The 26,463-nt window shown below is 50.0% G+C and overlaps 2 protein-coding genes across 6 annotated transcripts in view; one reads left to right on the forward strand and one right to left on the reverse strand.

Moving 5' to 3' along the window:
* The window catches only part of RPS18 (ribosomal protein S18), a 193,827-nt gene that overhangs the window by 80,813 nt on the left and 86,551 nt on the right, over window positions 1–26,463 (forward strand). The window lies entirely within an intron of this gene.
* Window positions 17,845–26,463, reverse strand: part of COL11A2 (collagen type XI alpha 2 chain) — a 29,350-nt gene continuing 20,731 nt past the window's right edge. For all 5 annotated transcript variants that reach the window (XM_081795731.1, XM_060614236.3, XM_060614238.3 and 2 more), the window contains 23 exons: window positions 26,369–26,422; window positions 26,210–26,263; window positions 25,918–26,025; window positions 25,674–25,727; window positions 25,405–25,458; window positions 25,129–25,182; window positions 24,913–24,966; window positions 24,461–24,568; window positions 23,999–24,052; window positions 23,758–23,811; window positions 23,568–23,621; window positions 22,944–22,997; window positions 22,569–22,676; window positions 22,405–22,458; window positions 22,194–22,247; window positions 21,820–21,927; window positions 21,630–21,683; window positions 21,284–21,319; window positions 21,040–21,093; window positions 20,657–20,924; window positions 19,859–19,971; window positions 19,282–19,488; window positions 17,845–18,553 (listed from right to left, as the gene is read on the reverse strand). In XM_081795731.1, the coding sequence (XP_081651857.1) occupies window positions 18,413–18,553; window positions 19,282–19,488; window positions 19,859–19,971; window positions 20,657–20,924; window positions 21,040–21,093; window positions 21,284–21,319; window positions 21,630–21,683; window positions 21,820–21,927; window positions 22,194–22,247; window positions 22,405–22,458; window positions 22,569–22,676; window positions 22,944–22,997; window positions 23,568–23,621; window positions 23,758–23,811; window positions 23,999–24,052; window positions 24,461–24,568; window positions 24,913–24,966; window positions 25,129–25,182; window positions 25,405–25,458; window positions 25,674–25,727; window positions 25,918–26,025; window positions 26,210–26,263; window positions 26,369–26,422 (1,953 nt within the window). In that variant the 3' untranslated portion in view covers window positions 17,845–18,412. The remainder of the gene's footprint in view (window positions 18,554–19,281; window positions 19,489–19,858; window positions 19,972–20,656; window positions 20,925–21,039; window positions 21,094–21,283; window positions 21,320–21,629; window positions 21,684–21,819; window positions 21,928–22,193; window positions 22,248–22,404; window positions 22,459–22,568; window positions 22,677–22,943; window positions 22,998–23,567; window positions 23,622–23,757; window positions 23,812–23,998; window positions 24,053–24,460; window positions 24,569–24,912; window positions 24,967–25,128; window positions 25,183–25,404; window positions 25,459–25,673; window positions 25,728–25,917; window positions 26,026–26,209; window positions 26,264–26,368; window positions 26,423–26,463) is intronic.

A 26,463-nucleotide genomic window follows, 5' to 3' on the forward strand; every position in this document is an offset into this window, starting at 1 on the left:
CATGTGGTCACTCTTTACTCTCTCAGTGACCAAATTCATCTTCCCCTCTTACTTTCATTTCAGGATGACAGGGACCTCAGCCAACAGGTGGTATTTCTGTTTCCTTCTTCCTTCTTGGGATGTAATTCATTTCATTGCAACATAAGTTTGGGAGCATTCAATAAGGATGCTGTGTTCAGGATATGTCATAGGCAGTGCCGTGAGAATGAGGAGAAACTCTCAGAGGCTGCTCCTTTTTTTTCAAGTTGAGTCAAATTGCCCCCAACTCTTGATCCCATTTTCATCTGTAAGTGGGTGTGGCCACAGAACATGACTTTGCCCCATTACTGAAGGAAAGTCCAGAAACTTTTCCATTTTTCTTTTTTTTTTTTTAATTTTTTTTTTTTTTTAACGTTTATTTATTTTTGAGACAGAGAGAGAGCATGAACAGGGGAGGGGCAGAGAGAGAGGGAGACACAGAATCGGAAGCAGGCTCCAGGCTCTGAGCCATCGGCCCAGAGCCCGACGCGGGGCTCGAACTCACGGACCGTGAGATCGTGACCTGAGCTGAAGTCGGACGCTTAACCGACTGAGCCACCCAGGCGCCCCTCTTTTCCATTTTTCTTAGGCCAGCATTCAGCCTCTCTCTATAATATTTTTCTCTCCTGGGACTCCAGAGGGAAAGGGAATGTAGTCTTTGAGCTTAGATTGTTTTAAATAATTCTTCTTCTTTTTATAAAGTTTATTTATTTTGAAAGAGAGACAGCACAAGCGGGGAGTGGGGCAGAGAGAGAAGGAGTGAGAGAATCCCAAGCAGGCTCCACACCATCAACACAGAGCCTGCCACGGGGCTTGAACTCACAAGCTGTGAGCAGAAATCAAGAGTCGGACACTTAACCAACTTAGCCACCCAGACACCCCTTACGTTCTTCGTATTCTTCACAGGACTCCGGAAGTGATCTCAACTATCACATGTAGCCTTGGAACAAGTGATTCTAATACTCCTGTTGTCCAGCAATCCTCCACTTCCAAAAAGGATATTATGGCTAAATTGTGCCCCTGACACCAGTTTCTGAGTGTCTGCATTTTAATTCAATGTACTTACTCTTTCTCAAGTTCTTCCAGTCTATTGAGGGACCTTTCCTGAGGAACATAAACCATCTAAATCGAATATTGTTGTTCTTTCATTTTGAGAGGAAGGAGATGATCATGTGGCCATGTTTATGGTTGAAGCGTTTGGTGATCACTGGACAGGTCATTGTTGTTTTACCCAGGCATGGAGAAATAATACACTTCTTGATGGTGATCGATTCTCCTTGTTGAATAAGAGGCCAACTGATAGAGGACCTCCTAAAATTCGCTTTACTTCATTGTAGATGACCAAATTCATTCTGCATTTTTACTAGTTGAGGGGTGGAACCATCACTCCTAGAAATCCCAGATGGAACAGACACTGAGCCTGGATTTCGCCGTTGACATTCATACAGGACTGATAAAGCATGTCAACCATGAAGAATATGCTTTCCAAGTGCAAAAATCAACATAAGATCAGAATTGGTAGCAAATGATATTTGCTCACAGGTGTAGATCACAGGTGTAGTATGTTAACATTATAGTTCTCTTTTTATATTATTCACATCAGGGTATAGAAACAGACTTACCCCATGACTCCATGTTTATCAGATCACCCTAAACTCCTTTCCCTTTGAGCCATGCAGTAGGAAGTACATCTCCAGTTTCAAAAGCATCAAAGAGAGGTGATACCAGGTTTTTCAGACATAGGCCTGCTTTATAGAATACAGTTTCTTATGATTTTTGTAAATCTTTTTAGTTGATGTTTGAGACCAAGATAGAAATCATATTTGCTTCAGTCATTTCATGGCATGATGTGCCATCTAAGCCCAAATTTTATATAATAGTAATCAGGAAAACCTCTAATTCCTGTAATATTCATAGATCAGTGTCATTTTTCAAAACCAACAAGGCCTTAACCAAACTTAAAGAATTTTCCTTTCTTAACTGACCTTCTTGCATGGGACTATGTAAAACCAGGGTTTTTTTTAATGTTTATTTATTTTTGAGAGAGAGATTGACAGAGTGTGCGTGGAAGAGGGGCAGAGAGAGGGAGAGACAGAATCCGAAGCAGGCTCCAGGCTCCGAGCTGTCAGCACAGAGCCCAGCACGGGGCTCGAACTCACAAACTGCAAGATCGTGACCTGAGCCTAAGTCGGACGCTCAACCTACTGAGTCACCCAGGCGCCCCCGGTTTGAGCAAATATCATCATAAACTATGACCATACGTCAGTTTTTGGTGATTTTAAATATCACAAGATAGACATCTTGTGATCAAGTAAGAGGCCATTTCAGGGGTCTCCAAGACCACCCAGATTAGGTGATTCACTAGGAGGACTCATATAATTGTACTCATGGCTGTGACTTATTACAGTCAAAGTTTATGAAGCAAAGTCATTCAAGGGAAAAGGCACATGGGACAAAGCCCAGAAAAACCAGGTGCAAGCTTCCAAAAGTCCTCTCCTGTTGGAGCCGCAGGACACGCTTAATTCCTGAAGCCATGAGTGTGACCACAGGTGTGAAATACTGTCTGCCAGGAAAGCTCAGCGCTCGGCGCTCAGGATTTTTACTGGGGCCTGGTGGTGGAGGCACCCTCTGCCTAGCACGTTCCAAAATTCCAGACTCGCAGAAGGAAAGCAGGTGTTCAGCATAAACCAATTTTTATACAGTTTAGACACAATTTAGGCATATTCTTAACGGGTCTGGGAATGGTGGAAACCCTTTCAAAATCCAAGTTCCCAGATGCCAGGCAGGGACCAACCTTGTAAGCAGACCTTTCAAAGAATGGTAGGCGGGCCTGCTGTGTTACTGCTTTTCTGCACAGGAACAAACCATCCATTTTGCTGACAATTTTCAAAATCACACAAGTATCCATTTTTATCAAAGAAAGACATACACTGATACAGAAAACACCCTTAAATCCTAGTTTCCTGGAAACACGGGTTATTGCAGAAGACATGGAGCTAAATTCATATAATTATTTTTCATTCTGTTATCATGATGTGGAATTATTATTACAAATGTTTTATGAACTTCTATTAGCATTTAAGCAGTTTTTAAAACACTTTTTTAATGTTTTTATTTATTTTTGAGACGGAGAGAGACAGAGCATGAGCAGGGGAGGGGCAGAGAGAGAAGGAGACACAGAATCCAAAGCAGGCTCCAGGCTCTGAGATGTCAGCATAGAGCCCAACGCGGGGCTCGAACTCACAGACTGTGAGATCACGACCTGAGCCAAAGTCAGATGCGTAACCCACTGAGCCACCCAGGCGCCCCAGCACTTAAGCAGTTTTTAAATAGTAATCCCTGTGCCCAAGATTCGGCCTGAACTCATGACCAAGATCAAGAGTCACATGCTCCACTAACTGAGCTAGCCAAGGGCCCCTGGATTTAACAGTGTTTGAAAAGCTGAAGTACAAAGGATGCAGATGAAAATATTCTATTCTCTGAAGGTTTTGGGTTTTTTTTTTGGGGGGGGGGGTTGGTTTGGTTTTTGTTTTTATTTTGTTCAATGCCATGAGAAATTACACATGTCTTCTAGTCTGTGATGTTTCTAGCAGAGAGTATAGTCTCCCAACTCTCAGTGTCCCAAATGAGAAAGTGAAGCTGTAATTCAGTATATCCACTGTCAATCATCTTGGAAAACAGAGGGAGGCAATCCAAAGAATTTTACATCCAAGAAGTTTGACTCTGAATGAGACTCTCATTGCCTGCCCCTGCCTAAAAAGGAGAGACTTCACTATTTGGGATGTTTTTAACGTTTATTTTTGATTGAGTGCGTGCATGCAAGCCAAGGAGGAGCAGAGAGAGAGGGAGACAGAGGATCTGAAGCAGGCTCTGCACTCACAGCAGAGAGCCTGATGCGAGGCTTGAACTCATGAACCATGAATCATACTTATGAACCATAAGATCATGACCTGAGCCGAAGTCAGAGGTTTAACCTATTGAGCCACCCAGGAGCCCCTGGAATTTTGATAAGAAACAAACAAACCTTGTCAGCATAAGACTGATAAACCAGCATTTATAATGCTTAATAATTAATTTAATATTATCTTCTGGATCCCTACAGATGCATTATGTTCTGCCTTTTTAATAAATATGAGCAGTATTTCAGCCGCAAATATATATATATATATATTTACATATATATGTATGTTATCTTGAGTCATAATTAAAAGGGACTTAGTTTACCCTCTGCTTATAAAGCAGCACCAGTACATTAATGTAGGGTTTGACAAGGAGAAGGAGGCCTCCCTGATTTTTGGTTTGGCCAACAATTCCTCCTAACATGGTATCATCAGAGGACAGTCATAACACTGTGAGTTAACTCTGAATTCTAACCATTGAGTAGGGTTCTGAAGCTTGCCTTCTTGAAGGTAGAGGATTGTCACATGTAAACATAATAGGTAATTTTTTTTTATAACAGGTAAATTATTTAGTGCTTCTGTCCTTTCCTCTTTTTTTTTCTTTTTTAATCTACATTGATGCTGTATTTGAAACAGTTCTGAGTTTAAGCGTTGTTTCTTGTATCAAATGAGTGAGGACTCAAAGCAGAGAGAGAGAGAAAAAAAGGTAAAAAAGTACTTCTTTAGTTTGAAAATCACAGATGGAGTGCCTGGGTGGCTCAGTCAGTTAAGCATCTGACTTTGACTTAGGTCATGATCTCGTGGTTCGTGGGTTCAAGCCCCACATCAGGCTCTTGTAGTCAGCACAGAACCTGCTTTGGTCCCCCTCTCTCCACCCTTCCCCTGCTTTCTCTCCTCTCTCTCAAAAACAAACATAAAAATATTCTTAAGAGAAGAAGAAAGTTTATCTTTCTACAATTAAATTAGGAGGGAAAAAAATGAAGAACCCACTGGTACCAGGTAGAAGCAAGAGGCTTCTAGGGTTTGGCATATGTATTCAGTCACTGTGAATTTCCACTGTTTTTCCATGCCAGAACGTACAACAGAGACTTGGGAAGGTATTTTTAATCCTCATGAGTAATGTTCTAAGTTTTCTGAGGAAAAAGCCAGATTACCCATTGCAAGGATCTGAATGAGTTTTAAATGGTCTCTGAAGCTCAAGAATGTTAAATAGGAGCCTATTGCCACCTAGTGGCCAACAGTGGAATCTACACTTGGAATAAGAAGCGAGGGAATTTGTCAATTTGGGAATACTCCAACATTTTTAACAAAAAAGTTAGAGAAAAAGTCAGCCGTACAGAAACCAAAATAAATGTGGCCAAATGTAGATGCTTTGGCAGCACCAGCGCTTCTGTGCTTTGGCTATGCCTTTAACAGCAGCTGTGAAAATATGCTAATCATTGCTCTGTCACTAAACAAACCCTGATCACATGTCTACATAACTGAATATAAAGAAAACATACCAACAGAAGGAAACCCTTCAACATCAACTTTGGAAAGGAGAAGGACTACATAACTAGAGAGCGCTAGTATCTGTAAAGTTAGTGGGATCATCGGAAAACACCTAGAGAGAGTACTGTCCAATAGAACTTTCTGCTATGGTGGAAATGTCCTGTGTCTGAGCTGTCCAATAAAGCAGCCACTAGCCACATGTGCTCTTCAGCATTGAAGGTGCTAATAGCTAGTGCAACTAAGGAGTAGGATTTTTTCATTTAATTTTAAATTATTTAAATTTAAATTATCATAGCCATATGTGACTAGTAGCTACCATTCTGGACTCGCCGAGTACGGTTTACAATCTTTCTCTAAAAATATGTAGACTCTCTCTTAGTAGCTTTCAGTGGAGGCAGGACCACCTTCAGGCGAAACTGCTAGAAAATTGAAAAATGAAAAGGGATTTGAGAAGCAAGGGAAGATGGAAATAAAATGCCTGGTCAGGCCACAGCTCATTAGATTTGGGGATATCAGAATTCCAAAACCAGACCCACTAGCAAGTTTAAAAAACTCACAAAAGACAGGCGCCTGGGTGGCTCAGTCGGTTGAGCGTCCTACTTCGACTCACGTCATGATCTTGTGGTTTGTGAGTTCGAGCCCTGCGTCGGGCTCTGTGCTGACAGCTTGGGGCCTGGAGCCTGCTTCGGATTCTGTGTCTCCCTCTCTCTTTACCCCTCCCCTGCTCACGCTCTCTCTGTCTCTCAAAAATAAATAAATAAATGTTAAAAAAGTCACAAAAGAGGTTAAGGAAGTATCAACAATCCAATTCTACCACATACAGACGCCACAGACATACAAATAATCTTGGCAAACCTTCAACTCACGTGGTTTAAAAGTGCTGGGAACCAAGCCAAAAGGAATCACGAAGACAAAGAACTCATAAACGTTCCCAACACATTTCTCCTGGTACACATGAAAAGGGGGCACGTTAGCACACTTCCGCTGATTCGCCCTGTGAGTTTAAAGAGCTCTGCCTTAAAGATCAAGCCAGATCCTCCCGTAGGACAGCACAAATGGCCCCAAGGTCTGTCCCTCCAGACCTGTTGCAATGTTAAATCTGTCTGGAGACACCCTAGACTCTATTAAAACACTTTTGAACTAAGGAAAATATCCTAGAATTCTAGGAACCTTGGGATATGGATCAAGAGCAACTTTCAATTAGGAAAACCTAACCTAGTAAGGGGGCTATTTTGAATATTGGGGCACGTGGAGGACAAAGTATCTAAGATGATGGGTTGAAGTAGCATTAAAGGAGATTACAGGAAACCAAAAAAGTTTCAGTGGTGACTTCACCCTTCCCTGGGTGTGTTATTTGAATTTACTAATGCAATTCTGGAAATGGGAAAAGCTTCCGCTTTGAACCTCTGGAATCCCACTTTCTACCAAAAAAAAAAAAAATGCATATATATGTAAATCTGAAAGTGTCAAGTCTCTAGGAGAATATGTAAAATATAAATCATGATAAAATAGTTGGAGAAACTGGAGATGCCAATCCTACCAACAGAACTCGTTGACAGCTTATTCTAGCCAGTCAAAAGGTAGGTGGATCTCGGGTTAACTGTGAATTATAGCAATATTAGGTAGATTAGCTAATCCTTACTTAAGCAGTACTTACCAAGCACCGGGAACTGTTCTGAGTCCATACATTTAACTCACCTAGTTGTAAAAATAAATAAATAAAATGTGTTCAGCCCTGTACCTGATATCACTTCCTCAGTAAAGCATCTTGCCAAATCAGTCCCTGATCAGCATGCATGCATCCATCTGGCTGATGTATTCTTTTTAATGCCAATAAATTATGTTCACCACCAGCCATTTGCTTTCACTTGGCTGCCCCAACAAGCCACGCTGGCTATATTACCACAGTAAATTCTTCTACCCTGAGGCATAATCCCATAAAACAGAATTTAAACAGATGACCTAAATCCACCTCAAGTATTAAAGTTGTTCATTATACTTAGTGACACGTTAACCAGGGTTCACTTGAAAACAATTGTGCCCATGAGGAACTTTTTTTGAGGGGGAGAGGAGATATCTTTTATCTTGATTATGGTGGCAATTACACAATGAATGTTTGTCAAAACTCATAGAACAGGGGCGCCTGGCTGGCTCAGTCGGTTGAACGTCTGACTTCGGCTCAGGTCATGAGCCCGTGGTTCGTGAGTTCGAGCCCCACATTGGGCTCGCCCCTCTGTCCCCCTCTCTCTCTCTGCCCCTACCCCACTTGTGCTCTCTCAAAAAATAAACAAATAAACATTTTTTAAAAACTCATAGAACAATCCAGTTAAGAAGGATAAGTTTTACTGTGCATAAATTATATCTCAGTAATCCTGATTTTTAAAAAGCACTGCACCCCAAAACTCTGTCTTCCCCTATCGATTTTATGATTACATTTTCAGTAAACTTTTGGGAAGAAAAATTCTTCCCAAGATCAGGCAAAACCCTTTGTCCTTGAAACTCCCTACCCCCTAAAAAGAGGAACACGAATTAATTGGTATGTTTGAATTCTGAAAACTGCATATCCCACATCCATATTAACCTTGGGTCTCTTCACCAAATTCGTAAAAATGGCTCCAAACTTAGATGAGTCCTTAAACCGCAAGATACCTTCAAGCTGTGCTAATACAGTAGCCACTAGCTACGTTGGCTATTTAGGTTAATTAAAATTAAATGAAATTAAAAATAAAGTTCCTTAGGGGCACTAACCACATTCTAAGTGCTCGATAACCTCATGGCGTTAGTGGCCACAGTATTAGATGGCACAGATGTAGAATATCGCTGACATCACAGAAAGTTCCATTGGCTAGTACTGCCTTAGAGGCCAAACAGGTGTATAGATCCCTGGAGTTTTGAGCAAGGAATACATAACTATATGGCATATATCTCTGAGAATTCAACTGGCTGGCATTGCTAACAAACTACAATCATCTTGAAAGGATGCACACTGGAGCTATTCTGCTGATGTTCTAGTAAGGCCAATGACCTGAGACCCTCAAAGACAGGCGTTATTAATAGAGGCAACTCATGGCGGAGACATGGAGGAAAGTGTGTTGCTGTGTCTTAGATACAAGCTCCAGGTGCCTCCAAACCAGCTTCCAAAGACTTCAAGAAATCCCTAGTGGGAAGTTTGCCAGCAAAACAAAACAGGCAGCCTGTTTGTTTTTAAACTGCCCCTTAATGCTTTGCCTAGAACCGGTAGGTAGATTTCATTGGAATGTCCTCCCCCACACACACATAAAGGCAAAAAAGACTTTTTAAACTATTGATTTGTATGGAAATTATGACACTGCTTTACTGGTAAAAGCCACCGCACAATCCCCCCGTTTCTGGACCTTACTCAAGAAATTGTTCAGAGACGGGGGCGCCTGGGTGGCTCAGTTGGTTAAGCGGCCGACTTCAGCTCAGGTCATGATCTCGCGGTCCGTGAGTTCGAGCCCCACTTCGGGCTCTGTGCTGACAGCTCGGAACCTGGAGCCTGTTTCAGATTCTGTGTCTCCCTCTCTCTCTGACCCTCCCCCGTTCATGCTCTGTCTCTCCCTGTCTCAAAAATAAGTAAAACGTTAAAAAAAAAAAAAAAGAAATTGTTTAGAGACAATGGCAAGACAGAGAATTCTAATTGTTCCCCAATATCCATAATCCCTGATTCCTTGATAGAACTTTCCATTTTAAGAGGGCACATCGGCTTCCAGAGTAAGCACTAGTTTTCCACCCTCCTCTGCAGTTAGGTACAAATTCTGTCCAGCAAACCGTAAGCGGAATTGCTGTGTGCAACTTCTGGAAAGTGGCCTTATAAAAAGGGAGAAATGGGTCCTTCTTTGCCGTTCCCCCTTTCTGCTGACTGGAATACAGACAACGAAAGCTGGAACTCAAGCAGTCACATCGGACCAGAGCAGGAAGAGTAATGGTGAGGCTGGAGGACCAAGACAGACGGAATCTGAATCCCTGACAGTGTTAAAGACCCTGCCAGCCCTGGGGTTCTGCGTGAGAACGAGATAAACGTCTGTCTTGGTTAAGCCATTACTGCTCCCGGGGTTTTCGGTTTCTCCCAGCTCAAACCAAGCCGAAGCGATACGTACCACACCTCTGGCTCACAGCCAAAACGTAACAAGAGTAGACGCCCAGACATACAAAATGGCCCTCTCACTGTGTGCATCACCCTCCAGCATCAGATACAGGAAGATGACGCAATGCCTTCCTCCAGTCCTGGCACAGGCCTCTCACTGACAGCTTGCTCAGAAGCTCTTCATCTTCTGGGTAATCAATCACACCTTTCGCGGTGCCTTGTCCCACGCCGCACGCCACCTCGGTGCTTGTTAGTAAGGAGCGAAGAGGCTCCGTGAGCCTCAGAAACCGTACGGGGAAGGGTATCACGTACTGCCGCGCGTGCCGGTGGGTGGGTGTTGAGTGTGGGCCAGCCCTCAGGACCTGCTGGAGATTTATTTGTGGTCATAAATCAATAGCACGCTTCAGTGGCAGTTATACTTTTCCCGGGCCGCATCTTAGCGCGCTGGATACGAGACTTAGTATCTGCAAAATACCTGCAATACCCTGAAGTTGCTCTTTAAAGACGCAACAATGCGGTATTGGGGTCCCTACCGCCCAAATGGTGTCAGATACTTCTTTTTTTTTTCTTTTTTTTTTTTTTCTAATTTGTTTATAGCTTTATTTTATTTTATTTTATTTACATCCAAATTGACATCTAGTGCAACAATGATTTCAGGCGTAGATTCCTTAATGCCTCTTACCCATTTAGCCCGTCCCCCCTCCCACAACCCCTTCAGCAACCCTCAGTTTGTTCTCCATATTTATGAGTCTCTTCTGGTTTGTCCCCCTCCCTGTGTTTATATTGTTTTTGTTTCCCTTCCCTTATGTTCACCTGTTTTGTCTCTTAACGTCCTCATATGGATGAAGTCATATGATTTTTGTCTTCCTCTGACTAATTTCACTTAGCATAATACCCTCCAGTTCCATCCATGTAGTTGCAAATGGCAAGATTTCATTCTTTTTGGTTGCTGAGTAATAATCCATTATATATATATATATATATATATATATATATATATATATATACCACATCTTCTTTATCCATTCATCCACTGATGGACATTTGGGCTCTTTCCATACTTTGGCTATTGTTGATAGTGCTGCTATAAACATGGGGGTGCATGTGTCCTTTCAAAACAGCACACCTGTATCCTTTAGGTAAATACCTAGTAGTGAAATTGCTGGGTCGTAGGGTAGTTCTATTTTTAGTTTTTTGAGGAACCTGCATATTGTTTTCCAGAGTGGCTACACCAGCTTGCATTCCCATGGTGTCAGATAGTTCTAACACACCTTCTCTTAGTTGACGAGTGTCATGTTTGACAGTGACATAAAACAGAACAGTTATAACCAAAAAAAAAAATGTGCTTATAGTTTAGCCAAAGAAAATATGTAAGAATTTGCCCAGTGGTGCCATACTTTGCTGACTTAATGGCTAACCTGGTCTAAAATTAACACCATTGTTCAGCTTTGCAAGTCCTGCCCGGGGAAGGAAGTTGGATATTGACTTCCCACATACTGATTCAACTAGTGTGTGGCAGACACTGTGGTTTGGCTGACCCCACACCACACTCGTCCTGACCCCTTGTTCCCTTTCCCAGACTTCCTTGCAACTAGGGATGGCTGTGTGACCCAAAAGCAGAAACTTGCTAAAGCGATAGATGTGGCTATCCCTATAACTTACTTCTTCCATCTTGGATGATGGAGGAAGTGATAGCTAGAGATGCAGCAACCACTTTGGGGACATGAAGTGACAAGCATATGGAAGGAAGGGTAACATTGTGAGATAGTGAAGTACAGAGATACAGTCTGGGGTCTGATAGCATCGACCGACAAGTGGTCAAACCAACACTAGCAGATGTCTTCCTCAGATTTCTTGTGTTATGAGAAAAATTAATTTCTATGTGCTTTTGGCCACTGTTATTTGGGTTTTCTGTGCCTGCCTTTGCAGGCATTTCTGCTGGATGCAGCAGGTCCCAAGAGGCCCTTTCAGACCTAGGGCATTTGGTGGCCTTTCTCCCTCTGTCCCTTTGCTTATTTGTTACATACATGTCTCTAAGCAGAGGTTTGCAACCCAGGCTGCATTTTGGAACCCCCTGGGGAACTTGTACAAAAGTACCTTTGCCCGGGCCCCATGCCAGATTAATTGAATCCACATCTCTGAGGGTGGGGACAGGGCATGAGTAATCTTTATAAGAGTTCTTTTAGATTAGTGATTTTCCATTTTTACCCCCTGAGGATTCTCTTATACTCTTAAAAATTGAGAACCCCAAAAGGCTTTCCTTGTGTATATGTTATGTTATATATATTTACAGTATTCAAAATGGAAACTGAAAAAAGTAATATTTAAAAAAAAAATTTTTTAGGAGCACCTGGGTGGCTCAGTCAGTTAAGCATCCAACTTCACCTCAGGTCATGATCTCATGTTTTGTGAGTTTGAGCCCCATGTCGGGCTCTGTACTGACAGTGCAGATTCTCTCTGCTTGGGATTCTCTCTCTCTCCCTCTCTCTATGCCCCTCCCCCACTTGTGCTTTCTCAAAATAAAAAAATAAACTTAAAAAAAGATAGAAAATGAACTTTTAGGTTGAAGAAAATATCTTAATATATCAATATATAATAGTGATAGATTTATCTGTATATGAACACAGTCATAGAGTTTTGATTTTTTTTTTTTTTTTGAGGAAAGGGTCCAGAAAGGCAAATGTGCATAGAGCCCACAGAAGTCATAATGCAGCCCTTGATATCATGGTCATGGTCATGTGCTAAAGAACAAGTCAGCAAAATACAAACAACAGAGATGCTGGACTCTGAGATTAGACAGCTCATGATGTTGTGGCCACAATGGTGGAGTGTGACTTTGGGTTGACCCTTTGGGGCAAGGAGGAGTCAAGGAGTGCAAGTGTGGTCATGAACGGGCTGGCCGGATCATGCTGGTCAAAGGTATAGAAAGTGGTCTGTATAGGGGCGCCTGGGTGGCTCAGTTGGTTAAGCGTCCAACTTCGGCTCAGGTCATGATCTCATGGTTCATGAGTTCGAGTCTTACATTGGGCTCTCTGCTGACAGCACAGAACCCTCTTTGGATCCTCTGTCCTCCTGTCTCTCTGCCCCTCCCCTGCTTGCTCTCTCTCTCTCTCTCAAAAATAAAAAAATAAACATTAAAAAAAAGAAAGTGGTCTGTATAGAGGGAAAGACAGCAAACACCTCTTGGGGTGTCTTCTCAGTAATCCTACCTTATGTGGGAAGAGTGTCCCCAACACCTCTCATACACCCACCCTAGTGCTTCATATAAATTATCTGTTTGTTGTTAACACTGGGCCACCAGGCATAGAAAGTTGGTTCTCAGGGAGACAGCTGACCTGTCTGCAAGCTAGACCAACGAGACGGGACTCCAGGAACCTGAACGTCGGAGCCCAGAGACACAGAGGTTGAAAGCAGATTGACCAAGTGGTGTTTGTGGCCACACTCAGGGACAAAGTCCATGAAACTCTGAGGTCTCAAAACTGCCCTTTTTCTTCTGTACTAAGTCAACCCTTCCTTCAAATACTGAGTACCCTGGTATTTTTATAAGAAATTTCCTTTCGAGGGAGCCTGGGTGGCTCAGTCGGTTAAGCATCCAACTTCGGCCCAGGTCATAACCTCACGGTTTGTGGACTCGAGCCCCACATTGGGCTCTGCCCTGACAGCCTGCTTGGGATTCTCTCTCTCCCTCTCTCTCTGTCCCTGTCCCGCTTGTTCTCGCTCTCTCAAAATAAATAAACTTTTTAAAAAATCATTAAAAAAAAAAGAAATTTCCTTTGGGTCTTAAGCTGTTTTAATCAGATTTTATGTTTGGAACAAAAAGAAACTTCAGAAGCCCGAGGTCTTGACAGCACTAGAATCAGAAGTTGAAAGGAGAGCAGTGTGCCCCAATCACCAGTGTGTCGCCAGTAACCAAGGCAAGACGTTTGAACCAAGGGGGTGTGGCCAGTTCCCCTCCCTTGTCACTACAAGGGGGATTACTGCCTTATAAACCAAGTGCTATCCCACTTCACAGATGGGAAAACTGATGCTCATAGTAAATAAGCACCCCAGTTAGAAGCAAAACACCACTGGCAAGCTAGATGCAGGAGAAGCCCCCGTTAGGAATGCAGAGAGGGGCATCTGGGTGGCTCAGTGGGTTAATCATCTGACTTCAGCTCGGGTCATGATCTCACCGTTCCTGAGTTCGAGCCCTGCATCGGGGTTGCTGCTATCAGCACAGAGCCTGGTTCGGATTCTCTGTTCCCCCCTCTCTCTGCCCCTCCCCTGCCTACGCTCTCTCACTCAAAAATTGAAAAAAAAAGGAATGCTGAGAGATCTCCTGCCGGCTATCATCAGCACCACCCTCAGCCCTAAGTCGGCTCAACCCTATCCAGCCTGGACCATTTGCTGCTGCAGACTCTTCTGTCTGACCCCCTCTGTCACCAGGGCTCCAATTAAAAGTACGGTGCTACTTCCCACCCTCTGCCTAACCCTAATATGTCTGAAACCTGTTTCTTAGTTTGTAGTTTTTACTTATGTGTTTCTATAGATTTTCAATTCTGAAAAGTAGGGGAAATACTGAGGTATTAATAAAAAGACGGGAAAGTTGCAGAGCCATAAGAAACCTCTACCAGCCCTCGTGGTACACGTGTACCCGAGTTAGTGAGCACTTACCCACCACGTGACCCACCAACAGAGCCCAGACCATGGGGAGCCATGAACATAACACAGGAATATATCACCACGACCCGCGTACTCTGGCCCCAGACCCTGCGGAATCCCAGCCCTTTAGAGCTGAAATGGCAAGACCTGGAACATGACCTTTACGCCAGCTGCCATAGTATCCAACATGGCTTCTATCTGTTACTCTTTAGAAAACCACACACCTAGTTCATGGGATTCACAAGGCCTTCCGCGCAGAAGTAAGATGTTACTGAGAGGAAGAGAAGCCAGAGCGAAGTAAACAAATGGATTGTCACAACAATTTCTAGACCAAATGCCCATCACCTGAGGGAAGGCGGTGGAAGGAAGGCGGTGTGGTGGGTTGGCTCTCAGGTTTATTCTACACTCTTGGCTGCTTGAGGGTAGCCCTAAAGGAGGTGTCCCTACAGATGTCCCTGGTGTTCATTCAAGGACCAGTGGACAGTTCTTCCCTACTGAGATGGCAGTAGGGGGAAAGATGAGGGGGGAAAATAAGAAAAGAAAGCCAACTGCAAGCACCCAGAGGGTGATGTCAGCTCACTTGAGCAGATGTGGGCTGGGAAACATGATCCTGGCCTCTGAACTGCATAGCTGGTTAGGAAAAAACTAGGATGTGTTCCTAACCCTCCCTGCCGACCACACGGAACTTGCAGGAATCGGGACTACATAATCACAAAACTGGGTCACCACCCCCTACTGCTCTGGAACTCCTTTCTGAGGCAACTGCAGCCTTGTTTTGACCCACTCCCTTCCTTATCTGTCTCTACTCCCACCTACCCTGATCCATGTAGAAACTACAAATCCCAGCATGCAACATAGCCAAGGAAGGGGAGGTCTTCTGGGATATGTAGTGCTCTCAGGTGCAGTGATCTAAGTGGTCCAAATTTTACAAGCTGTTTTTTGACCATGAGGTAGGACGCCAAAAATATCAGCCCAAGGCTAAGAAGTAGCTCCAAGGCTGTGACAGGCTACAGCATCCATCCCCACAGCCTTCCCACTAAATCTCACTAAACCCCTGTGGCTGGCCGTGTGCCTGTGTCCAGGCCCTTCACAGCCTCATCCAACCTGGGTGGGGCCTTGCTAACGCACAAATCTGTCATATCCCTTCTCTTTCCCAACATCATCAGTGACTTCCTTCTCCTTATTGGGTTCAAGTTAAACTTGTTGGAGGGGCAGTCAAGAGTTTCAGAGCCCAGTGTTTCCTGCAAGAGTTCGTGTTCTGACCCAGTCAAGCCCAAAGGAACTCCCCAAAGTCTCTGCCTCTCTCTTCTTTATCTACTCCCCAGCCCATCTGGAAGCCTCCTCTGCCCACAAGCCCCTGGAGCCACTACCAGCACCCGCATGTTTAGACACCAGGGGACCTGCGCTACCCACACCCAGCCCCACCCCAAAACTCCCGCCTCTGGAGCCCTGCCCTGCCCCTCCTCCCATCTTTCCTTAGAGCCAGGGCTTGGCTCCCCCCGCCCTGGGGAGCCAGGAGGCAGAAGGAGAGGGCTGTGTGGTTCTGGCATCCTCGGCTGCAACTTGGCACAGAATCACTGGTAAAACGGTTGTCCGGGGTTGGTTAGCATTCTAGCTAAATAGGCTTTTGCGGATTGGCCTGGGACCCAACTGCCGTGTATAAGTGTTATTTGAGTGAATGTATGGCATTGTTTTCATGGAGAAAAGCCCTCTAAGCTCAGAGCATCTGACCAAAAGTGACCTTTGGGGACATTCCCCTTTGGGTTCTGGGGGCAAACTCTGGGTTTGGCTCCAATTGCAGAGAAAGCACGGAGAAGCCTCAGCGCTGGCCCAACTTAGCTGGGGGTGAGTGCGGGCAAGATCTATTTCCGTCTGATCTTCCTTTTAGCTGAGGCCCAGAAGGAAGCTTCCGGAAGGGGGTTGTCAGAAGCCTTCAGGACTTGGAGATTAAGACCGAGGGCGAGTGATCCCAAAAACCCGTCCACCGCCTGACCCCGTAAAGATAAGATCAGGGGGCTTCCACTCGGCCTTTTGGGCTGAGGGAGTGAGGAGGGTTCAGTTGGGGACGAAGAAAGGGACAACGTGTTAGGAAGGTCTTACTCCGCTTGCCCTTTAGTTGGCCGAGGGCTTGGCGCCGGCACCAGGGGGCAGCAGAGGCGGAGAGATGCGAGAAGGGCTTTTCACCTGCAAACGGTTTCCCTGCCCACCGTCTCTGCCAGGCTGGGCCTCTAGGCCCCATAGGAGAGCTTCTTTGGATCCAGAATGAGCTAGCTCCACCACTCCAGGGTTTCAAAGATCGGGGTTCTGTCCTCAGGGGACGGGGACGATCAAGGCTGTGCCGTTGGGATCCGCCAGGAGAGGCGGGGCGCTGCCTACCGGGACCCTGGGTCCCTCCCAGGCCCGCCCCAGGGGGTCTGCGGCCTCCGGGACACCGTACACACGCTCGGACACCCGCAGCCGGACGGCGAGCGAGGAAGGGGTGTCCTGATTGGGATGAGGCCCTGGACTAAGTTTCATTCTACTGCCAGGACGGGCAGGAGCCAGGAAATGCTGTGTGAGGATGAGCAGCCCCACGGGAGGTGGGGAGGCCAGCTAGCGATGCCTGGCTAAGCGGCTGCCCTCAACTGAAGGGACCTACCCAGACACCTGACCCGGAGGGCACAGAGTTGCTGAATAAGCCCTAAGAGGGGCCCCTGGGGAAGGAGGAAGCGGGGGCAGCACAGCATGCGATGAGACTAGGACTGTGCACCTTGACACAGAGAGAAGCCCGGCACTACGTAGCTGGGAATGCACACAGGTATGGGCAGGACACGGGGTGACCAGAGGTCCAGGGGCAGGAAACGCGGTCTTGGAAGGAGCCCAAGGTCCTTATTTGCAAAGAGTTTAGACCAGACCTTCTAAGCACCCCCTTCCAGCCCTGAGGTCCTAAAAATGGGGAATTGGGGTGCGGGGGAGGTTGTGCTGGACCTGGAAACAAGGAACCCAGAAACATGCCAGCACCTGTGTGGGACAGAACCCTGGGCTCCCACCTGATGTCACCGGGAGATCAGTTTGGCGGTCCGCACTTGTCAGCCAGGTTTTATGAACTCTTTTCTGGGCCCTGACACCGCAAAAGGACAGGCCCCTCTGGGGATAGGGATTAAGCCTTCCATTTCTGGTAACAGCTCAGCAGGCAAAGAGGGGTATTGGATGGGGGCCCGGGTGGGGATTGAAATAACAACACAAGCACCACACTCATAAGCCCAGGAGGGGACAATCACATTATTTAACCATCAGTCAGAAAGGACACTGGGCATGGGGCTAGACAAGGTCCTGGGAGTCCCTTCCATCCATATGCCACACATTAACCCTTCCATTGCAGGATCAGGGAAGGCGAGGGAGGGAGGCTCAGGGGTGGGACCAGGGTGGCCAGGCTGGCGGTGGAACACTCAGCGGGCTGAGTCGTGGCCATTTACCAGCTGATGAGGAAGAAGCATTTCGATATTTCAACAGCGCTGAATACAGGCCCTGCACTCACCCCTCGCTCTTCTGTTCCGCCCCTGGGGGCTCGGCCTGCTCCCCAAGTAGCAGGCGGTTCCTGCAAGCCCCAGACCAAGTGAGAGACAGCCGGTGTGGGGGTCAGGGAGCCAAACACCCGGTAGGGGGAGATGAGAAAGCCCCACACTGGACAGAGAGAGTCAGACCCTGAGGCAAAGGAGACCATATATTCCAACATTCACAGTGGGTGCTACAGGCGGGCTGTGAGGGAGGTGGGGTTTGGCCTGAAAACCTCCCCCCACAGTCACTGAGGAAAGCCCTGAGGCAAGGAGGAGGGTGCCGGGGCTCACCCCTGGAGAGCCCTGTCTCCAAAGTCCGCTGATTTTTGTTGGCATTTCTCTCTTTATCTTGTTTGTTCTTTTGTTTTCCACTCTTTAAATAATTAATATAATTACTTTTAAATACAAAATACACAGTGTCCTTTCTCTTCTCTTCTGCTTGTTTGGGGTGATTGGGAGGTGCGTTTTAAATAAGGGTCTCGGCTGTCCAACGGGTCACAGGCTCCAAGTGGGAGGACCAAGAGCCCCAGATGCCACCCCTCCCCTGGGGCGTCCCGGCACCCGCCTCACCCCTCCCCTGGTCTGCCCCTGGCTGGGGGCTCCCGGTGCCCTGGCCCGAAGCCACCGATGGTGAGGAGCCCTCTCGGGAGGTGGCACAGAGCTGATGCTGTGGGATTCCAGGTGGGCCTGGTTTCGACGGACAGGGTCAGACAGAGGAGGACCTAGCCCATGAAGCAGACAGGCCCCAGCAGCACCCCTCCCCGCTTCGGGGGGGCCCCCAGGTCTGAGAAGGAGGCGTCCAGCACTGGTAGCTGCTCCAGCACCGGTGTTCGCACCTCCAGCACCGTGCGGCCTTGCTGTGTCTTGAGGGGGGAGACGGGACAGAGGGAGCAGTGAGCGTGGTGGAGGCGTGCACACGCCCCACGGGCCCCCCAGCCTCAGGCCTGGGCTCGCCTCTCCTCTGAGCGCCCCTAGCTGCTATTCCCCCCGTCCCTGTCACATGATCCAACTTGCTAGATTTTCTTCTTCAAATTTCTTCCAGAGCATCAGGATTGGGAACGTGTGCGCATATCTGTGCTCCTGAACGAGTCTGTGCAGCCTTGGGTTTGTCCTTGAGATTGTCTACGTGTGGTGGTTGTGTGAGTCTGTGGGACTCCATAGGGATGTGTAAACACGTGTCCGTGGTGTAATCGTGTGATAATATCTGACATGATTCCACATGTTGTGTGTCCCCGTGTGACCCTGTCCGGACAATTCTGGGGATGTATGTACAGACGATGGGTGTCTAGGTCCTCCTGTGCCTTCCTGGGATGGGTGATTTGCACCCCCGTGTGCCTCTGTTGGGCAGCCTGTGTAAATGAGTGCACGAGCCTGCACGACTCACTCTGGGTGATGCTGGTGTGTGCGCACAGGTGAACCCCACCTTCCATCCTTTCCACCCCGCCCCCCCATCGCCCCCGTCTGAGCTCCCTCAGGCATATCTGACACCGAGAAGCTGGACTCCTCCTGCTCTTCCTGGTGCCTCTGCCCAAAAGGTCTTCCCCCAGCCTGACTCTGGGATCCACCCCCACCCAGCTCTTCCGGTTCCCACCTGACAGCCGTCTCTGAATTCCTTGACGTAGGGGCTGGTCTCCAGGCTCAGCTCATCCTCGTTGGCCCCCCGGAGCTTCAGGGGACCATCTCGGGCCATCCCAGAGCACGGGTAGGAGACATCCTGGTGGGCTGAGACGCTGAGCAGCCGCAGGAAGGTGAGCTGGACCACACCTACCGGGGAGCCCTCTGAGTCCACGTAAGAGAACTGGCAGGAGAGAGGGCCACAGTCAGGGGCAGACAGAGACGGGCTTGCGGGGCGTCTACAGACGCAGGGTAGCTGGGCCACGGTCAGGGGCAGGGAATGGGTGGGCAGAAAGGGCTGGGGGAGAAACGAGGGGCCAGAGTGGGAGCCAGGGACTGACTGAGGGTAAACAAGAGGCAAACTTTGTCTTGGGTTGTCAAGGGAAGGAGACACAGTGAGCGGCAGAGGGCCAGTGAGAAGGAAAGAGTCAAGGAAAGAAGCGGCAGCAGTCTCCGCAGGGGCGAGGGTGCCTGTCACATAAACCTAGAAACCACTAGGCCCTGACTGGGCCATGCTATGGGGCAGGGATGAGCAGTCAGGCGCCAGCTCTCACTTGTGTGACATCATCCCGGGGCGTCACGCATGTTTCCCCTCCTGCTGTAAAGTTGCAGAAAACCCGGAAGGCATCCCGAGCACAGCCCTGGTTGGGGTCGACCCAGTACTCTCCTGTTGGGTGAGGGAGAAGGAAGGATCAGCGCCCCAACAGGTGGGACCCAGGGTGCTCCTTGCCTCCCTTCCCACTTCTCCCCCGATGCTGCTCCAAACCCCAGCACTCCCTCCCACGTCCTCCCCCCTTGACCTCCTCCCCACATGCTTCCCTCATGACCTCACCACCATGCCCTCCCCCCTTGACCTCCCTCCCATGACCTTCCCCCCATACCCTCCCCACCATGCCCTCCCCACCATGCCCTCAGTCTCCTCGTCCCATTCTCCCCCAGAGCCCCACACCACCACCCACCCTACTTCACATTCCATCATCGCTTACACCCCTGCCCCCAGCAGCACCCCCAGGCTCCCAACGGAGGAGGCAGGAGTGCTGACATCCTCACGGGGATACAACACGTGATTGTAGATTCGCACACACGGCCATCCGTGTAAATGCGAGCACACGTGTACACGTGTGTATGTTTGTCGCTTCCCGTAGGCAGCAGGCTGATGATGAGCTGCCGTGCACTGGGAGGACCAGATCAACTGGGAAATATGGAAATACTTCTGACCTAGTTGGCAAAGAGCTGCCCTTCCAAGCCCCTCAGCGCTCACCCCCACCCCACACCTTCCCCAAGAACCCCCTCCATCCATTCTGCTTTTCAAGCCCACACTGTTATTTTTGTTTCCTGAGGCCGGCACTGACCATCAGGCAGCTCCGGGTGGCAGAGCTTCAGGTCCTGGCAGGTGCGAGCGGGGCTGTCCTGGGTCCCTGTTGGCCGCCTCATCTGCTCAATCTCCTCCCGCAGGGAGTCCAGTGAGCCAAAGATCTCCTCCAGCCCCCCAGCACTGCCCGGAGCCCCCCCAGCCGGTATGGCCTCGTCCTCTTGCATCAGGCGGCTTCCGTCCACCGAGCGCCGAGTCTTTTTGGGCATCTGGATGGGCAGGGGCTGGATCACCTCGCCCGGGGGGCCCTGGGTGGAGAGACAGATGGAAAGGGTGACAGGCAAGGTCGATATGAGGGTGAAATGGAGAAACACTGGGACAGAGAGGGACAGTCAGAGAAGCAAGCCCTGGCTTGTAACTTACCGGGTGTCCCGGAGGACCCTGGACGCCCTTCTCTCCCTTGGGTCCAGCTGGGCCCTGCCAAAGGAGTAGATAGGTCATGGAAGGGTCAAGAGGTCAAGCATGTGATCAGGGTCACAGAAGGGTCAAATCAGTCTCCAGGCCAGGGAGGAACTCCACTGGAGGGAGCACATTTGCCCGGGAGAGAAAGTGTCAAGTCCAGCTGGGGGAAGGGGGCAGAGCTCAGAGCTGGCTGGGGGTCACTCACTGTGGCTCCTTTGGCTCCTTTGGGGCCAGCAGGTCCCTGTGAAATGAGGTTACAAGACAGAGATGGTCAGCACAGGGGACGGTCGGGATATGGAGAAATGGAGATGCAAAGTCATGAGTCCACAGACCCTGGCTTTACCGCAGGAGGGGCAGGTGTGAGGGAACACGGGGACATTTGGGAGGCCCCGAAAGGACGGGGGAGGAAATGCTGCAGATGTAAGGACATATGGAGGACCCTGGGACCTATGCTGGTTAGGCTGGTGGTTGCCATGGAAGCCATTGGGGGATTATGGAGGGGGGAGCAGTGGGGTTTAGGGGATTTTGTGAGGAACAGATGGGGTACTCACGGGGAGGCCAGGGGGCCCTCCAGGACCAATAGGCCCAGACGCTCCTGGGATACCCTAGGAAGGAGAGGGGCGTGGTTCAACTGGGTCCTCCTCCACACCCCCTCCCTCACCCCTTTCTCCACCTCCACCCTCACCCCCAACACGAATCCCCACACTCATCCTCCCAGACCTTTCAGGACCATGTCCTCACCGTCTCTCCCTTCTGTCCAGCGGAGCCCTGGGGGCCAGGAAGTCCCCGATCACCCTTCTCACCCTGCTCCCCAGGGGGCCCGATCAGTCCGATGAGACCTGGATGACCCTGGAGAAAGGACAAGTGGTCAGGGGGGTGCAGAGAGGAGACACGTGGATGCAGAAGAAGGAGCCCATGGGGGTGAGAGCGCAGAAGGCAAGAGAGACTTAGGCACAGGGTCTGACAGAACAGGGCCTGTGAACGGTCGTCACTGAGTAAGGACCCCCAGAGATGGTGCTGGAGCCCTGAAGCATAGTGGTGGGCACTCAGGGTCCCCCTAGGCTTCAAGGGTGAGGGTGAGGGGAGATACCTGGCCGCATATCTGTGCCACTCACCTTCTCTCCCTTGGCTCCGACATCACCCCGGAGGCCAGGAAGCCCCGGAGGTCCCTGTGGGGAGACAGGAAGTCACTCTCTCCAGGGAGGGGTGGGACCAGGCCCTCTGGCCACCACTTCCCACTTCCTCCAGGGCTTCAGCTGGATTCCCCCTGCCCCAGGGAACCAGCATCCTCACCCCGACCCACCCCACTAATCCACAGTCACTCACCACAGGACCTGGAGGCCCAGCCTGGCCCGGGGCCCCAGGACGGCCTTGCTGACCCTGCAGATTCAAGGAGGCCACAGAGGTGAGGAAAAGTGTCCCCACACAGGTACCCCTCAAGGCCCCTCACCCCTCCTACCCCAGCCAAGCCTTTCCATTCCATTACTCACCACTGAGCCTGGGAGACCTCTTAACCCATCAGGACCAGGTTTCCCTGCTGGGCCTGCAGGGCCCACGGGGCCTGTCTTCCCCGGGGCACCTACAGCGCCAGGATCCCCCTGAAACACATACAAGGAATGAACCTTAAAGGGCAGAGGAAGGTAGTATGGGTGGTGGTAGGGGGTCCAAGGCGGACTGGATGAAGCAGAGAGGAGGGGCCAAAACCCAGGAGCCCCTTGAGCAGGAGTAAGTATAGGGAACGGAACCCCCATCCGAACAAGAGGCTCAACATAGAGGAGGTCAACACAGGGTAGACATCTAGAGAGAGGAGTCTGAGGAACCAGAGGTGCCAGGAGACGGAGGGAATATTCCAGCCTCTCCCTTACCTTGGCCCCCTTCTCTCCTTGCCGCCCCTCAGGACCAGGTGTGCCAGCGGGACCCTGCAGATGGATACAGGAAGGAAAAGTCGGTGAGGTAGTGAATAGCCAGGCTCAGCCGCTTTCTCCTCCCTGTCCTACTGGGCTCCAGCGAGCATGCACGCGCACTCACACACACACTTGGGCGTGCACAGACGCAGTCACAGAAGCTGAGCCACAGATAAGCTGGTACAGCTGCACCCGTTGTTAAAATACCGAGTAGTTCTGTGCATCTCGCAAAAAGCCACTTGCCCACACACCATCTAGTGCCCCACCTCCTGCCCCAGCAACTAGAGGGTTAATCTTTGGCCTAGCGGGGGCCCTCCAGGAAAGCTAGCCCCTTCCTCCAGTGTCCGTTCTGATCAGTTGGTGAATACCACCGTCCCTGGCAAGAACATACATAGCAAAACCCAAGAACAGACACACTCAGTTATACACAGACACTTAAAAATACAAATGTTCACACACATGTGCACCCCACCCAAGGACAGCCTAGATCCCAAGCACCTCCCTGCCCATCCCATGTGTTACTGTCCCATCCTCTATCCACCCTAAGGACTGCCCCACAAGTTCCCAGGTGTCCACCTCACTTACCCGCTTCCCAAGTGGTCCAGGGGGTCCATTCTCCCCAGTGGGACCAGGGGATCCCTATGGAGGAAGGAGTAGGGGTGAATGAGTGGTTAGCCTCCAGCCAGTGGACTCCTCAGGAGTAGGGCACAAAAAGGGGGCAATGGGCCTGAAGGCTTGGGCTCCGTGGTGGAGGGAGGGGTCACTGGTCACTCACGGGCTGTCCTGGCTCGCCATCCTCTCCTCGGTCACCCTTTGCACCATCCTGGCCCTGCAGGGATGAACCAAGGTCAAGGGTTGCCCCAACCTGGCTGGCATCAGCCCAAAACTGCTAATCCTCCCATCCCTCCACCTGCCCTGCCCCGCCCCCAGCTTCTCACACTCAAAACGCATCAGCCACATGGAGGCTCCGTACAGAAGCCCACCCTCTTTCCCCTCTTTCTCTGAGGAGGACTCACCCGAGGGCCACCTTCTCCAGGAGGGCCAGGATCACCAGGAAAACCAACAGGACCCTAGTCCAGAAAAGAACAGGGCAAGGTCACAACCCCCTAAGCCTACCCAGAGCCAACACAGACCCCCATGGGCACATGTGACACCCTCCCTCTCTGCAGGCAAGGCCCACCTGCACCCCCTGAGAAGATGGTCTCCTGCACCCACATTTCTCACCTCATGCACTTTGTGCCTTCTAATGCTTTCATGGAATTAATTAGAAGGCATCTCTCACTTTCTGTCTCTGGATTCCAGACCCCATACATCCCTCCCAGATCTCATTCCCAGAGACTTCCACCCAAGTACTCCCCCCATCCTTGGGCTCTCCCCACTCCAAGACCCTCCCACTCACACACACCCATATTCCCAGGTCTCTCATTCCCAAGGCCCTCCTCCCAGCCCTGCCCCCCCCCCCCCCCCGCCAAACTCACAGGGTTCCCTTTGGGGCCATCATCACCGGTGGGGCCTTTAGGCCCTGGTGGTCCGGCCTCTCCTGGCTGCCCCGATTCTCCTTTCTCCCCACGCTCCCCACGTGGGCCCTGGAAGATGAATGGAGGGTACAGATGGTCCCAAAGGGGTCTTGAAGATCAAGGATGCAGTCCCTGCTTCCAAAACACCTTCAGCCTCCCCTCTGTCCCCTCAGTGACAGCAGGATGCACACAGAAAGTCAAGCCCACAGGGAATCATCTGGTCCCTCTTCCCTTCAAAGAAAGCGTGTGGGGCTCACTCAGACCCAGGGGTCCAATCTCCCTGATTATGGGGAGCACAGGCTCCTGGGCTGTAGAAGAGCTCCAGCTCTAGCAGATCACACATCGGGGGTGGGGCGCTGAGGTTGAGGAAGGTGATGGGGATTAGGGAGCAAGGCCTCAGAGCTTTCATTCACCTTGACACCTGGCTCGCCCTGGACCCCTGGAGATCCTGATTCTCCTGGCTCTCCCTGAAAGAAGACTGGGGTCAAACACCTCCTTCTTCCCCAAAATCCTGCTATTCCCCCCCCATCTCATTTTCTTTTGCCACCCCCAACCAAAACTAACAGACCAGATCCAACCCTCATACCCCCGCCAAGGTGAGTCCATTCATTCACCCCCTTCCCAGTTACCTTCTCTCCAGGGGGACCCAGGTTCCCAACACCTCCCGGGGGACCTTGCGGACCCTGAAAGAGGAACAGAAGTTAGGGTAACTGCTTAAGGAAGGAGGTGACATTCCAGAGACAGAGCCTGGATGAGCGCCAAGGTCACAGCAGTGAGACAGTGGGAGGCCTTCCAGGCCAGAGGCTTCTCTCGGCAGCTGAGATGAGACTAGAGTTTATAGTCTGAGGAAAGGGAGGCAGGACTGGCCACATTGATCTGAAGGGACAGAGGCTAAGAGGACTCACATCAGCTCCATTGGGTCCAGCTGGGCCTCGAGGTCCTGGGGGGCCCGGAGGTCCCTGGGAAAAGCAGACGGGGCAGAGATGAGAAGGAAGAGAAAGAGCATTAGGCACACAGAAATGGCAGAGGGCTGGGTGAGGCAGACATCCTGGGGGTGGCAGGGGACGGGGACAACCCTACCAGGGAGCAGGAGCATCGGTGGCAGTGGGGTGTTGGGGCCGCTGGATGGGGGGGTGACTAGTAGGTGGGCTTGGGGCTAGGGGGTCACACTCACCATAGGGCCCACATCTCCTGTTTCTCCTTTCTCCCCCGAGGGGCCTGGCAAACCCTGTGTGGGGGTACACAGCACGTGCCCAGATGACCAACCCCCTAGAGCACAGCTCCAGGTAGACAGTGCCCTTCCCTCCAATCCCACATGCCCCCTAGTCCTCAGCAGCAGGGGATGGTGGGGGTCTGGGGCAGACATCAGACCCATCCTGACCCCACCTCTCAGCCCCTGCCTCTTCCTTCCAACTAACCTGTAGGCCGATGGGTCCCGGGGGCCCATTGAATCCTCTTGTTCCTTCATCGCCTTTGGCTCCAAAGTGTCCCTGGGGCCCCCGAGCTCCAGGCTCCCCATCTGCTCCCTGAGGTGGAGAGAGAGCAGGGACAAGGACACAGAGACAGTCATGGGTCAGGTGTTCTCTATTCACAAACTCCACACTGAGCTGGGCACCAGGCCCAGAGCCCCCACAGGGCAAAGCGGAACTGAGGGCAGACTAGAGACTGCCAGTGCCCCTGGTGGGGGCAGACAGGGCATCAGTCACTCACCGCTGCTCCAGGTTGCCCCACGGGACCAACGGGCCCAGGGGGTCCAGGAGGGCCCTGCAGGGGAAAAGGAGAGTCAAAGACACCAAAGACAGGAAGAGAGATCAGGTGGAAATGAGGCTAAAGGTCAGAGGTCAGAAGTCAAAAGTCATGGCCACTTACATGTTCACCCTTATTCCCTTTAGTGCCCTTCTGTCCAGGGTCTCCCACCTCACCCTGCAGGGAGAAGGCAGGTGAGATATTACAGAAAGGACCTG

The sequence above is a fragment of the Panthera onca genome, chromosome B2 (assembly GCF_046562875.1).
Source record: "Panthera onca isolate mPanOnc1 chromosome B2, mPanOnc1 haplotype 2, whole genome shotgun sequence".
In the NCBI taxonomy this organism is placed as follows: Eukaryota; Metazoa; Chordata; class Mammalia; order Carnivora; family Felidae; genus Panthera; species Panthera onca.